Here is a 15,433-nt window from a genome sequence, read left to right on the forward strand (position 1 = left end):
TCACCAATTTTGTTTACAACGGTAATCCCGTGCTCTGGCAATAATTCCAGCTATGTCCCCGAGCGCCGCTCACGCATGATCAACCCTTCAACTGCTGCTATGTTTTCAGTTGCCTTCAATAGTCATTCAATCTGTGTACTGGGTGTAAACTGTGATTTTACTGCTGACGAGATTTTTTCCATGTTTACCTCGGCTTGCACTGATATTTTGGACTCTGTTGCGCCCCTTAGATCCAAACGTAGCAAAGCTTTTCTAACACCATGGCTAAATAACTCTACGCGCGCTCTCAGACGCGCTTGCAGGCGCGCGGAGCGAAAGTGGGTGAAGGATAGGCTTCATGTCTCCCTCCAAATCCTGCGGGACTCCATGTCTGAATACCAGCGAGCCGTAAAAGCATCGAAAACAAAGTATATTTCCACCTTGATCTCCAGTAACAGTCATAAACCCCAAGTTCTTTTTAAAGTTTTAAATTCTCTCATCAACCCCCGTGATGTGTCACCTGTTGTCCCCTCACCTGTCCTCTGTGAAAGTTTCTTAAACTTCTTCATTGACAAAATCTCTGCACTCAGACCATCTGACACCTCCGCTCCTCCTCTCCCTCCCCCTCCCCCGCTTCCCCAGCTTGCTGTTTTCGAGCAGTTTGAGCCTATTTCCCTCTCCTCCCTCTCGGACGCAGTCAAACACCTGCGGCCCACATATTGCCCATCAGATAGCCTTCCCTCTCGCCTTCTCAAAGAAGTCCTTGATTCAGTTGGCCCTACTATTTTATGGTTGATTAACACCTGCCTCTCCTCTGGATATGTCCCGGCTGCTTTTAAGCATGCTGTAGTCCCCCCCCCCCTCCCACCCCTTCGCTTTAGTTGTATTTTTCAATTTGTAGCACTTTTATTATTATTATTTTTTTTTTTCTGCAAATTTTTTAAAACTTTTTATTCGACCCCTTTTACCGTATTGCATTTGCATTATCTTGTTTAGCACACTCATTGTTTATGTTCTTTGTTTGTTTTTTTTGTTTTGCTTAGTTGTTTTTTTTTTTGTTGTTGGTTTTTTTTTTTTTTTGCTCCATGCTTTTTTAACCTGTAAAGCACTTTGGTGCAATCTAAAAAGTTGTTGAAAATGTGCTATATAAATAAAGTTGACTTGACTTGACTTGACTTGACAATGGGGAATTGTGAGGAATACTAGCTCCTGTGACGTCACGCTACTTCCGGTACAGGCAAGGCTTTTTTTATCAGCGAGCAAAAGTTGCGAACTTTATCGTCGATTTTCTCTACTAAATCCTTTCAGCAAAAATATGGCAATATCGCAAAATGATCAAGTATGACACATAGAATGGATCTGCTACTCCCGTTTAAATAAAAAAAAATCATTTCAGTAGGCCTTTAAATGTTGCAATAAAAAATGGGATTTCGTTATCAAAAACAATTGTTATTTATTAACACTCACAAAAGTACCAAAAAATGGGTACTGTTATCGATTCCCAGGTTGGTACCGTATCGCTTCAAGAGTGAACAGTACCCATCCCTACTTTTCAGTGAACAAAGAGTTGTTTGCGATACAATCATCTCGATAAATGAAAATATTGCGCAAGTTATGTGATTCCAGGAGTTTAATTTTTTTTTTAAAACAAAAAAACAATGCAAGACTCAGGAAGTTTTTTGCATTTCATTTTTCCAGCGTGAATATTGAACTTTTTGACAATTTTTCAACTTTGACGACATACTGAAGTTGTGATTTGTATTAGCGGTTCACTATAATCATTACGATTAATAAGAAATATTCATGGTGGCGCCTGCAGCCCAACCAGTTGAGAAGAGTAACACAGGAAAAAATGAGCGAAAGGTGCGTTGTCCTAAAGTTATTTCACCTCAAGACTGATGGATTGTGATGTCATAATTTGCATAATCACCCAGCCTCATCCCTCATCGATCCTTATTCCGGCACAGTGTCTCCGATCCACTTGAGGTAGGGAGGGTTGCCCTGGTCGACGGGCAGGCTGATGACCTCGGCCACCTCGTAGGGATGGTTCTTCCTGGAAGCAACACAGAAGCGCTATTAGTTAGAGCTGCAGTAATCATGGCGGTAATGGGAGGACACGGTGTATATTTGTTACCAGGACAACATCCCAGTGCTTACCGGACATAATTGGTGAGAGCGGGAACCTTGGAGCTTCTAGTTTTAATCATCTGGATGTGAAGGAAACACACGTCGACAGTAGTCATGAGGCGTTCGCGAACAAACGGCTCTTGCAACTTAACAACAGAAACTGATTATGAATCATTTTTCTTTGAGCCTTCTTCTTCTGTTTATTTTATGTGTGCATTACAGCCACTGTCTGAAATAGAGTGAGGCGTTCTCTTCAAGATGTAATGTCAGTGTTTCCCATAAACTGCCAAGATACCTGTGGCGGTGGGGGCGTGGCTATGGGCGTGGTCACCATGAAATCATCGAGTAATTTGCATAATTTACTACAATGATTTGATTTTCTCTAAAAAGGCTCAAAAAATGTATATTTACTAATTAATAATAACAGTTTTGTTTTAAACGTCCATCCATCCATCCATCCATTTTACAATATAATTACAACACTTTATGTACATATTTATATACAGATTTGAACAATAAGTTATTCACTGAAATATATTTATTAATTGTGGTTCTTACAAAAAATATATCTTATAAAATATAAAAGCTAAAATGTCTCAAAGCTCTGCCCCTTCAATTAGTGCATACTAAATAATTTAACTTTAGCCTACTACTACAACCATATTATTTACCAGCAACATAAAGTGAAACAGAGGCAGAGGTGTCCTGCCACAGTCAGTAACAAATAAACAGAAAACAGTAGTGGTGGTAGATAGACACAGAGCTTCATCAAACATCTGATCCACTGAACAAAGAGCTCCAAAAATCTTGAACTTTAGACTGCCATCAGTTTTACTCCCTACACTTAACCATGTGTTTCCTACTGCCTGCAGACTTTGCACCCTTTGTTATATACACATGTTGTGTTTCTAATATAAATACATTTAATAAAGTCAAATACAAATAAGGCAACAAGAGAAGTATCCTACACTTTTCTTTTGTAAAGTAAATCTGAACAGCTGATATGGGCATCTACATCAACTATATGATTTGCCTGAGAAGCTGGACAGGACAACAAAAAAAAATTAATTTTTATTTTTTTATTTTTTTTAATGTATTTATTTTTATTTTTTATTTGTGGCGGACGCAATTCTTTCATGGCGGGCCGCCACAAATAAATGAATGTGTGGGAAACCCTGAATGTTAATACCACAAAGTTGTTTCTCTTTGTTTTACATATTTTTAGCTTGTGTTTTGCAGTGATTGTGCGTCGTTTCACTTTAAATTGGTTCAGTTCAAATCTTCAAAAATTTTAATTATGAATAAATGTGTTTGTTTTTGTGCGTAATTTATAATATAAACATTATACACCGTATTTTCCGGACTATCGAGCGCACTGGGACAAATGCAGAGGACAAATTTCACCACATCTAGTGTGTGTGTGACAATCATTGGTACTTTAATCTTTAATCTTTAATCTCACCAGATTTTAGAAGAAAAAAATAGTTTTCCGTATATTTGCCGCAGATATGTACCTTGTGAAATGTGTTATTTACACAGAAATATTCTGTAAATGTCTTTTACATACTTTAATTGTTTCCAAAAGGTGTCTGTAACACGGCAGTAAAACGACTGATCAAACAAAACAGAAGTCATCGTCATGGACCCACTAGCTGCGGAAGCTAGCTCTCCAATCAGCTAAACAGACTCAAGAACTCCACGGTGACGTTTTGGTGAATTAACTGAGGAATTTGTGAGAATGAAACAATACAAAAATAATGCCATTGTAAGTTAACAATACTAACAAAAACACTCATAACCCTGTTAGCATATTAGGTAATCCTAACGATGCTAGCTTACGATAGCACGTACAAATATGCATGAAAACACTCATACAGACATCACACATGGGTAGGTTTAGTAACTAAGAATGGTTTTAGTTATATTTTAAAACTTACAAACCTCGCTTGGAGTGATGAATGAATAATCCAGAAAAGTAGAAACGCTATGGACGACTACAATGCCAAACGGCACTACTACTTCCCTTCCAGTTCTAACCGAATTCTAAACCGAAAGGCATTTCAGCACTCACCAGCAGAACCTCGCTGTCCTCCTGGATCTCCCCCTGCCATTCGTATCTAAAACACAGTGAGAGAATAATCTCAAAACAGTATTTATGACATTTCATACCTGCTTCACTTCTTTTTACACTTGTGTGACACTAACACTTTTTATTCAGTCATTTTATTGGTCATTTGTGACAAATCTTCAGGGGTTTACCGATACGAGTTTTGTTTTGTTTTTTATTTTCGATATGATACCGATATTGGAGCCTTAAATACTGGCTGATACCAATATTGATCTGATGTGATATCAGCACAAATCATTGTGAATACTTTTATTACTTACAGTGTGGAATGTTAGAAAAGGTTTGATCAAGTAAAATGAGTCAACCAGAGAACAGTGACAGGTATGAGAAACACTAGCCTATTTAATATCAACCCTCTGGGATGGCCTCAATACTGTCTTTAAGTTGAACTGGAGTGGTAATTGTTTTTATGGTGATACCGAGTGGTCACAATAATGACACAGTAAGTTGAATGACGTGGACACTTTTGTTACTGGATACCTCCTAATAAGCTTCTTAATTGGGGACTTTGGATGTGTAAGCAACTATAATTATTTGATACTTGTTTATATTGACAAATGTGCTGTTTTACACGGCAATATTTTTTTAACGTTTCATTTTTTGGTATTTCACTAATGCTAACTGTAAACATGCTACTGTTAACATGTTAGCCTAGTACTGTTAGCATGCTAGCTTCTTTTTTCTTTTTTTTTACCTCATGTTGCTAATTTTTTGGTTACTTGATGCTATCTGGCCAGCGGGCTAACTGTTAGCATTTCAGTTCGGCCTTGGATCTTCAGCATCCACACAGAATTTCAACAAAAATTGCATTTTCTAGTTTTATTGTACTGGTTTTGAAGCTGATAACTACCAAAATGGCTCCAGCATCCTTTGATTTGCGAGAATAAAATACCATTTGTGTCAAAATAAACGTTTTTTTTAACTCAATTTTAATTATGTGCACCTACGGATAATCTGCAAAAGTGTAATTAATCTGGTTCAAACATTCAATTGTGTGAGAGCAGTAATTGAAACCTTTTGCCTTCTTGTATTTACTCTCATTAACTTGCACTGATTGAGGTGATTGGTGCTTGTGTGGGCTTGGCCTTTCAAAATAAAAGCAGCAAACCCACATGGATGTGATTGCAGGCACGATGTTGACACAGGCGGCCAGCTTCTGCTGCACGATACCTCTGTGCGACACGGAACAAACACAACAATAAATACAATCTCAAGATAGAGGGAGCGAGAAAGAAGAGAGTTAATAAGGTCACCTGGCCAGGTCTTTGGCCACGGTGTCGTTGGGGCAGGTGACAAAGGCGGCCGAGTGCGTGCCCGACGTGTACGTCTCAGAAGCCATGGAGAAGGCCCTCAGTCCGACAGTCCTCAGCAGCTGGAACATAAACACACTCAGGAGCAGCGTCTGAGGAGGAGGAGGAGGCAGCTTTGGTCACAAATCAAGGACTTTATACGCACTGCCAGGAGGGGGCGCCACAATACAGCATCAAAGATAAGCAACAATGAGAACAGGGGTGTCCAAACTTTTTCCACTGAGGGCCACACTGACAAATCTAAAAAAATGTTTTTTACTTGTAGGGTTCCCCTCAAGTTTAGTCCCATGCACCTGGATGGGTCTCAGTCATACATTTTTTTTTAAATAAGTCATACATCATTATTTATAAAAAATGTGATGGACGCCTAAATATCTGGAACAACTTCTGGTCTCAGCGGATGAAAAGTTGTTGTATTTTTTTTTAATGTTACATTCCCTTTTTGTTAAAACCTTTTTTTTTTTTTTAAATAAGAGAAAAAAGGCACAAAATATGCGACATCATTTTATCTGGCCCGCAAACACTTAGAAATGATACATGTCAATAAAGTACTTAATATTTTCTCACTAAATGTCATGGATTGTTTTCATTTTGACAGAAAAAAATGTATGTACTGCTTGAAATGTCCCCTAGAGGAGGGGAGGAGGGGGGGGGGGGGGGGGGTCACCCACATCTGCGGTCCTCTCCAAGGTTTCTCATAGTCATTCATATTGACATCCCACTGGGTTGTGAGTTTTTCCTTGCCCTTATGTGGGCTCTGAACCGAGGATGTCGTTGTGGCTTGTGCAGCCCTTTGAGACACTTGTGATTTAGGGCTATATAAATAAACATTGACTGATTGATTGATTTACCTTTTAAACGTCAATAGTATCCAATATTGCAACAAATTATACAGTATATTATCACACTTTCCAAACATTTTTTGTCTAAATAAAAATAACTACTTAAATATCTGCTTGACTTATGATTTTACACCAAACTACCCATCAAATTAATAAAAATGACAGTACATTTTGCGGTGTTCTTTACAGCATATTTATGCTTAAATATTTCAATTAAAAAAGAAAACTAAAATTTTTTTGCATTAAAATTCTGGCGCATGGTCAGGATTGTACTACCTCTGCCTCATTTTGAGCCAGGAAAAACCCTGATACCCTACCGACTATAATTATAAAGTCCTTTAAAAACAACCACAGTTGAAAAAACACAGGGCTGTACACCACAAACAAGTAAATGCACAAAAAGCAGAGAAATACAGGCAAAGGACAGACTCAAATATATCATTTAAAACACACACATGTACAGTACAGGCCAAAAGTTTGGACACACCTTCTCATTTCAATGCATTTTCTTTATTTTCACGAGTATTTACATTGTAGATTGTCACTGAAGGCATCAAAACTATGACACCTGTGAAGTGAAAACCCTTTCAGGTGACTACCTCTTGAAGCTCATCGAGAGAATGCCAAAAGTGTGCAAAGCAGTAATCAGAGCAAAGGGCGGCTATTTTGAAGAAACTAGAATATAAAACATGTTTTCAGTTATTTCACCTTTTTTGGTTAAGTGCATAATTTCACATGTGTTTATTCATAGTTTTGATGCCTTCAGTGACAATCTACAATGTAAATAGTCATGAAAATAAAGAAAACACGTTGAATGAGGAGAAGGTGTGTCCAAACTTTTGGCCTGCACTGCAAAAACTGAAATCTAAGTAAGATTAAATATCTCAAATAAGGGTGATATTTGTTTATTTTCTGTCCAATAAGATAATTATTCTCACTAAGCAGATTTTATGTTAGAGTGTTTTACTTGTTTTAAGGGTTTTGGTCCTAAATGATCTCAGTAAGATATTACAGCTTGTTGCTGAGATTTGATGACCTATATTGAGTAAAACATGCTTGAAACTAGAATATCAACTGTTGCAAAGCTGTGTCATCAACACTCACAAGTATAAAACTACTTTTTTAAAGTAATAATTTCATACTTCAAACATGAAAAAAAAATCATGATGCCGAGCGCATATCATTATGAGTTAGTTTGAGTTGAGTTAGAGTTTATTTCGAACATGCAAGCATACACACATGATACATCACAATTTCCAGTTTCATTTTTCAACATGTTCGAAAAGGAGTAGGAAGAAGCAGATCTTATTTAATCCTACCCCTTTTCTTTTACATAACAGTTGCTAAAACTTTTGTTCACTTCCTGTTCTCAATTTATTCACAATATACTCCATAAGTAATCACAATAAAAATAAACAAATAAATAGTAATTGGTGAAGTAAGTCATATTACATATAATGAGATAAGTAAGATTATTTTGAGAATGAAAGAATGGATGGATTATGTCAAGATAATGGCACTAGCATTTACTTAATTTAAGAATATTTTTCAACATATTTATCAAAAAGCTCTCTTTTTTTTCTACCAAGAAAAGTGCACTTGTTATTAGTGAGAATGTACTTATTTTAAGGTATTTTGGGGTTCATTGAGGTTAGCTAATTTGACTTGTTTTGGAAAGTCTTGACAAATTTTCTTGTTCTATTGGCAGATAATTTTGCTTAGTTCAAATAAAATACTCCTAATTTTTGTATTTTTTATTCCTGTTTTTTAACACTGACTTTTTGCAGTGTGTACTGTCTATACACATAAAAAAAAGCAGATACAAATGATCGTAAGAGCAATTCGTTAGATAAAAGGCAGTTAAAAAGTGAAAAACAGCTAACACAGTTCAAAGTCTCATGCTGGGTTAAAAGCCAGTGAGTAAAAATGGGTTTTAAGAAGGGTCTTAAAAGTAGCCAAATGGAGAGGGAGATCATTCCAGAGTTTGGGACCCGCAACAGAGAAGGCTCTGTCCCCTCTGAGCTTGTAAGGATTTAAGACCATGTAAGGATTTAAAAACGAATAACATTTTAAAATGGATTCTAAACCGGAGTAATGTGCTCTATTTTGCTTGCTGCATTTTGGACCAGCTGCAGATGTGTGGAGGAGGACTGACTGACTCCAAAACACAAAGAGTGACAGTAATCCAGCCGAGATGTGATGAAGGCATGGATTACTGTCTCAAAGCGCTGCCTGGAAAGAAGGTTTTTTAACCTTGGCCAGCTGATGTGAATGAAAAAAAGCTGGCTTTCACCACTGTGCCAATCTGACCATCCTATTGAAATCACTATCGATACGAAAGCCCAGGTTGGTGACAATGGGCTTAACGTGCAAAGCCAAGGGGCCAAAATCAACGGGGTGAGGCCCACTAAAGTTAAAGTACCAATGATTGTTACACACACACTAGGTGTGGCGAACTTATTCTCTGCATTTGACCCATCACCCTTGATCACCCCCTGGGAGGTTAGGGGAGCAGTGAGCAGAAGCGGTGGCCGTGCCCGAGAACCCCCAATTCCAACCCTTGATGCTGAGTGCCAAGCAGGGAGGTAATGGGTCCCATTTTTATAGTCTTTGGTATGACTCGGCCGGGGTTTGAACTCACAACCTACCGATCTCAGGGCGAACACTCTAACTACTAGGCCACTGAGTAGGTGTCAGGTATCAGAGCGAGAGTGTTAAATCATAGACAATTTGTTGCACTTTTGGAGGAAAATGAGAGTGAACATGGTGAACAGGTGGCTCAGCCTGGGCAAAGTACTGAAAAGTGTCTGGGACCCGAGAGACCAGATTCAGAATTTCTGTGGGAAGAAAAGGACATGACATCCCAGAACTTTCAGATGAAGACTGGGTGGCAGACCTCGGACTCGCTGTGGATGTGACTGCACTCATCAACGAACTGAATGTCAAACTGCAAGGGCCTTTTTGTGCATGAGATGTACAGTGCAGTGACGGCTTTCCTAATAGAAATATTTAAGGGTTAAGAGTTTAAATAAAACCATCAAAAGAAATCTGCTTTTGTATAAAGTTATGTTAGGTTAAATGAAATTATTATTATCATTATTATTATTTTTTTAATCTTACGGCAGAGGGGGCCACATGCGGCCCGTTAAGCTTTTCAATCTGGCCCGCCAGACATTCCCAAATCATTTTTTTTAGATATTTAAGATGGAAAGTGTAGCTGCCATTAAGATGTGCAGTGATGTTTTCTAATGACAGTAAGTCTTGAACTATACTACCGTAATTTCCGGACTATAAGCCGCACCTGACTATAAGCCGCACCAGCTAAATTCAGGGGAAAATACAGATTGCTCCATATATAAACCGCACCCGACTATAAGCCGCAGGGTTTTGATGTGTAATTACCGTAGTATATAGGGGTTCCTGCTACCACGGAGGGGATTGTCGGGACAGAGATGACTGTTTGGGAACGCAAAGCGTCCCATTTATCAACAATAAATCTTTCAATCATTCAATCAAACTTTCACATCTTTGACATGGCGAACAGCATTCGTGCAGAGTACAAATAATACAACGGTGCAAAGTAATACAAAGTGCTCGCCTGTACGTTATCAAAATAACCAGCCTACCGGTATATGAAAAGTCAGTCTTTAATCATTGTGTCATCGTCTTCCTCCTGCGTACTAAAACCACCGAAATCCTCTTCGTCGGAGAAGAACAGGCCATAAATAAGCCGCACCCTTGTATAAGCCGCAGGGACCAGAACGAGGGGAAAAAGTAGCGGCTTATAGTCCGGAAATTACGGTAAGTATTTCAATGGTTGGAATCTGCACTTTTGAATGATATACTAGTTACTATGGTAATCTAATTAGTTACTATGGTCACCTAATTAGTTACTATGGTGATCGACGTCACAGCAGCTCAGACGAGGCACCAAGCAATGTGGGTAGGAAGCGTTTCCACAGACGCGGAAGGAAATTTTCACAACAAAGTTCTAAAGCTTAGGTTGGTTTATTTTGTACCCTTCGCGTTCATATTTCACGGTTTGTTGCATTTTTGTTGTTTGTTTGTAAAATATGTCGATCGAAAGCGGGTGTGCCATTCATATTTTGTCGATATTCAGTGTTTTATCGTTCATAGAAAAATTTTAAATTCCATTAAGTTTTTTAAGGCGGTCTGTCATAAAGTTTTTAGCATTCAATCAGACATTATTGTGAGGTTTTGTATTAGTGTTCCTAAAATAGATATACCGGCCCCCAGACACATTTTTTTCTCTAAATGTGGCCCCGAGTCAAAATAATTGCCCAGGCCTGTCTTATGGTATATCAAAAATAATATTGAGCAAAATCTAATTGAAATTTTGTCAATGTGGCCCTCCAGCAGTGCTTGGGTTGCTCATGCGGCCCCCGGTAAAAATTAATTGCCCATTAATTGGTGAAGTGGGACAAAATCAACAAAAACCGAAACCAAACTGGGAGCGGCGGACGGCCAGTCATCTTGCCTCTATGAACTTTTATTTTGTTGACGAGACTGCGTCAAAACGCCCACTGGAGTATATAATAAATAATAAAACACGTATAATAAAATATAAGTGAAGTCACAAAAAGGCTTTTCTCACCAGAAGCCAAGCTAGGGTTGATCCACCTGGCAGCGCCTCTACGCGGGGAAGTCCAATGCGCATGACAAGAAAAACACCTGGTCGAAGAATAATATTCACATAAATAAATAATAAATATAATAAATAAATAAATATTCGCTTAAAATGTGAGCAAAGACTATTAATTGAGAATAGGTTGAATTATATATATTTTATAAGGTTGGAATGTAGCATTTTCACTAATGTGACGAATCTGTGTACCGGAGCGTAATACTAATTTACCTAGTGGGCTAACAACAACAGTCAGATACGTATCGTTATTGTTTGAATCATTACAAAATACATTTGTCTCGGTTTACGTCTTTTTTTGCATCCATTCACGCATAAAATGCACAAAAAGATTTGGTAACGATTATCTAAAATAAACATTGAGCTGTCAGTCCACCTGTCTGTTTGGGTTAGCGGTTAGCTCATGTTAGCATAGAGAGCTTCTAAAAGATTTCGTAAAACTCCGCAAAAGAAGCTGACAGAGAAAGTCGGTTCGATTGTCTGCTGCGTGTCAAGAAAACGTCCAAATATTTGGTCTAGTTTGTTTTTGGGACGCATACCTGCTGATAAAGTTGACTGCAGCCGAGCGCCGTGCGCTGCCGTAAAGTGTGGCGGAACAACTGTCGCGCATCAGCCGGTCTCCCTGAGTTGTAAAACAAAGCGACACTCGCCCAGTGAGTAATAAACAAACATACACATTAAAATACTGCTTAAAATAATGTTCAGTTTTAACAACAACAACAACAACAACAACAAAAAACGACGACCGTGTGGTGAAAAGTTGTGTTATTCGCTTCGTTGCGATAGAAGGTTTCTATTTACGGCACTGCCCACATTAGCTATTTAAAACTATTTTAAATACATCCATCCATTTTTTGCATCCATCCACGCATAAAATGCCCAAAAAGGTTTTGTAACGATTATCTAAAAGAAACATTGAGCTGTCAGTCTAAAAATTTTCTAAAAAAAAAAACGATGACCGTGTGGTGAAAAGTTGTGTTATTCGCTTCGTTGCGATAGAAGGTTTCCATTTACGGCACTGCCCACATTAGCTGTTTAAAACTATTTTAAATACATCCATCCATTTACTACCGCTTGTCCCTTTTGGGGTAGCGGGAGGTAATGGAGCCTATCTCAGCTGCAATCAATCTCGCTTTTTTAAACTAACCTCTGCTGCAATTTCCATCCATAACAAAAGACTAAAAATATCAACCAGAACAATATTTGCAATAAGCGATATAAATCTTCAAACGGATGGAATTAGGTTATTGTATTTTTTTTGTATTACTTTAGCACTTTCTATGTTGCACGTTGCTCAGCTGACGCACGTCTGCAGAACATAAAAGTACATAGTTTTAATATTTCTGCAGTGTTCATTTGATTTTTCACGTATTATTTATTTTTACTTCTGTAGTTTTCCCTGTTAATCTTTCTTTTTTTTTAAATAATATGTCCTTAAATTTTTTCCTTAATATGATTTATTTTATGTTCGTGGCATATATCGTGACAAGATCTTGTCACGATATATGCCAATTCGAATTACACTTAGTTTAGTTTAGTTTATTATTTCTTCGGTCAATGGTCAACAAAATAAACAAACAGTTTTACATAAACAAACAGTTGTACATTCATAAATTGAAAATGTTGCATACCGAAAGGGTTTAGGCTGAAGTTGAACACTTATTGCGCCTAACCCTATAAACAATGTCAAATACAAGATGAGCTTCCAAAAATTATGAAATTTCCTTTTCACAACATATTATAAATACACATTGTACACAACATAAACACTGTTCAATTATATACACAGTAAAGGCATGTGAAATATCCTCGTACACATGTTAAACCTTTGTACCAATTATATACTGTATACAAACAATTATACTTCCATTATTATTTATATCCCACATTTAGTTTTTAATTAACATTGATCATAGTATTAACTACTGTGATGATTCAAGAGTGATATTTTTTTTCAAGACATTGGTCTTAGTGTTTTTTAAATGTGTGAATGGAACTGGAACATTTAACACTTAGGAAAAAAAAAGAAAACAATCTTATTAGGGACCGAATGTCCCTTTGGGACAGAGGACCCTATTGTATTTGTAAGGTTTTATTATTATTATACCGCTGCCTCTTTGAGCTGTAATTTGACCCCCTTAACATGCTTAAAACCATATTTGACACACACATCAGGACTGGCGAAAATTGCGATCTAATCAAAAAACCTAGCCCCAAAACTCAAAATTGCGCTCTAGCGCCCCCTAGGAAGAAAACACAGACAAAACTGCCTGTAACTCCCAGTAGGAATGTCGTAGAGACATGAAACAAAAACCTCTATGTAGGTCTCACTTAGACCTACATTTCATATATTGACAACCTCCAGCAAAAATCAACAGGAAGTTTGCAATTCCCCCTTCAAAACAAAAGTTTTGTAAAAACCGGTCACCTTTTTTCAAACATTATCTCCTCTGAGCGCGTTTGTCGTGTCGGCTTCAAACCAGCACAGGAGAGAGATTGAACCCTTCTGATTAAAAGTTGACGAAAGAGTTTTAATTACTGCTCCGGTTTGGATTTTATGTGTCGTCAAAGTCGGTGCCGTCCATCGCTGCTCGCAGCTTTAAAGGCCTACTGAAATGAATTTTTTTTTATTTAAACGGGGATAGCAGATCTATTCTATGTGTCATACTTGATCATTTCGCGATATTGCCATATTTTTGCTGAAAGGATTTAGTATAGAACAACGACGATAAAGATTGCAACTTTTGGTATCTGATAAAAAAAAGGCTTGCCCCTACCGGAAGTAGCGTGACGTAGTCAGTTGAACATATACGCAAAGTTCCCTATTGTTTACAATGATGGCCGCATGAAGTGAGAGAGATTCGGACCGAGAAAGGGACAATTTCCCCATTAATTTGAGCGAGGATGAAAGATTTGTGGATGAGTAAAGTGCAAGTGAAGGACTAGTGGGGAGTTGAAGCTATTCAGATAGGGAAGATGCTGTGAGAGCCGGGGGTGACCTGATATTCAGCTGGGAATGACTACAACAGTAAATAAACACAAGACATATATATACTCTATTAGCCACAACACAACCAGGCTTATATTTAATATGCCACAAATTAATCCTGCATAAAAACACCTGCGTGTTTGTTACGCTAGCTCCTAGCTCCTCTGCTAGCTCCTAGCTCCATAGAACACGCCAATACAATTCAAACACCTGATCAACACACACAATCACTCAGCCCAAAAGACCGTTCACCTAACCCAAGGTTCATAAAGCTTATATATTTTTAAAAAGTTACGTACGTGACGCGCACATACGGTCAAGCTATCAAATGTTTAGTAGCCAAGGCTGCATACTCACGGTACCTGATATTCAGCTGGGAATGACTACAACAGTAAATAAACACAAGACATATATATACTCTATTAGCCACAACACAACCAGGCTTATATTTAATATGCCACAAATTAATCCTGCATAAAAACACCTGCGTGTTTGTTATGCTAGCTCCTAGCTCCTATGCTAGCTCCTAGCTCCATAGAACACGCCAATACAATTCAAACACCTGATCAACACACACAATCACTCAGCCCAAAAGACCGTTCACCTAACCCAAGGTTCATAAAGCTTATATATTTAAAAAAAGTTACGTACATACGCAAAAAAAAGTTGCGCACATACGGTCAAGCGATCAAATGTTTAGAAGCCAAAGCTGCATACTCAGAGTAGCACGTCTGCGTCTTTGTCATCCAAATCAAAGTAATCCTGGTAAGAGTCTGTGTTGTCCCAGTTCTCTACAGGCGTCTGTGTATCGAAGTCAAAAGTCCTCCTGGTTAGAGTCTCTGTTATCCGAGTTCTTCCATCTTGACTGCATCTTTCGGGAATGTAAACAAAGAAGCGCCGGCTGTGTACTGTTGTTGCTGACTACGTTCGAAAAATACGTCCATTTCGCACCGACAACTTTCTTCTTTGCTTGCTCAGCTTCCTTCTCCATAATGCAATGAACATGATTGCAACAGATTCACGAACACAGATGTCCAGAATACTGTGGAATTATGAAATGAAAACAGAGCTTTTTCGTATTGGCTTCAATGTGGAAGGCATATCCGTGTTCCCCGGGTTACGTCACGCGCATACGGCGTCCTCAGAGGCGTTTCGAACCGGAAGTTTAGCGGCAAATTTAAAATGTCACTTTATAAGTTAACCCGGCCGTATTGGCATGTGTTATAATGTTAAGATTTCATCATTGATATATAAACTATCAGACTGCGTGGTCGGTAGTAGTGGCTTTCAGTAGGTCTTTAATTTCACTAGGAGTGCATAGATATAATAAAACAAATATGCATTTGACATGCAATGGCAGCAAGTAACCACAGGGTGGAAGCATTTCAACACTTG

At 38.1% G+C, this 15,433-nt stretch overlaps 1 protein-coding gene across 3 annotated transcripts; it reads right to left on the minus strand.

The window, feature by feature from the left end:
* Positions 1 to 1,022: 1,022 nt before the first annotated feature.
* LOC133633502 (protein CutA homolog) lies at positions 1,023 to 11,808 on the minus strand. Of its 3 annotated transcripts, none has more exons than XM_062026041.1 (7): positions 11,589 to 11,808; positions 11,002 to 11,078; positions 5,488 to 5,606; positions 5,347 to 5,406; positions 4,178 to 4,223; positions 2,137 to 2,186; positions 1,023 to 2,032 (listed from the first exon to the last, which is right to left on the minus strand). In XM_062026041.1, exons 2-7 carry the CDS (start codon positions 11,062 to 11,064, stop codon positions 1,933 to 1,935), a joined length of 438 nt encoding a protein of 145 aa, XP_061882025.1. In that variant the 5' UTR covers positions 11,065 to 11,078; positions 11,589 to 11,808; the 3' UTR covers positions 1,023 to 1,932. The 3 variants fall into 3 exon arrangements, with proteins under 3 accessions (XP_061882025.1, XP_061882024.1, XP_061882026.1); XM_062026040.1 differs by having other exon boundaries at positions 5,488 to 5,636; positions 11,589 to 11,806; XM_062026042.1 differs by lacking the exon at positions 11,002 to 11,078 and having other exon boundaries at positions 5,488 to 5,636; positions 11,589 to 11,798.
* Between the last annotated feature and the right edge of the window lie 3,625 nt (positions 11,809 to 15,433).

Source organism: Entelurus aequoreus, linkage group LG18 (assembly GCF_033978785.1).
Source record: "Entelurus aequoreus isolate RoL-2023_Sb linkage group LG18, RoL_Eaeq_v1.1, whole genome shotgun sequence".
Classification (NCBI taxonomy): Eukaryota; Metazoa; Chordata; class Actinopteri; order Syngnathiformes; family Syngnathidae; genus Entelurus; species Entelurus aequoreus.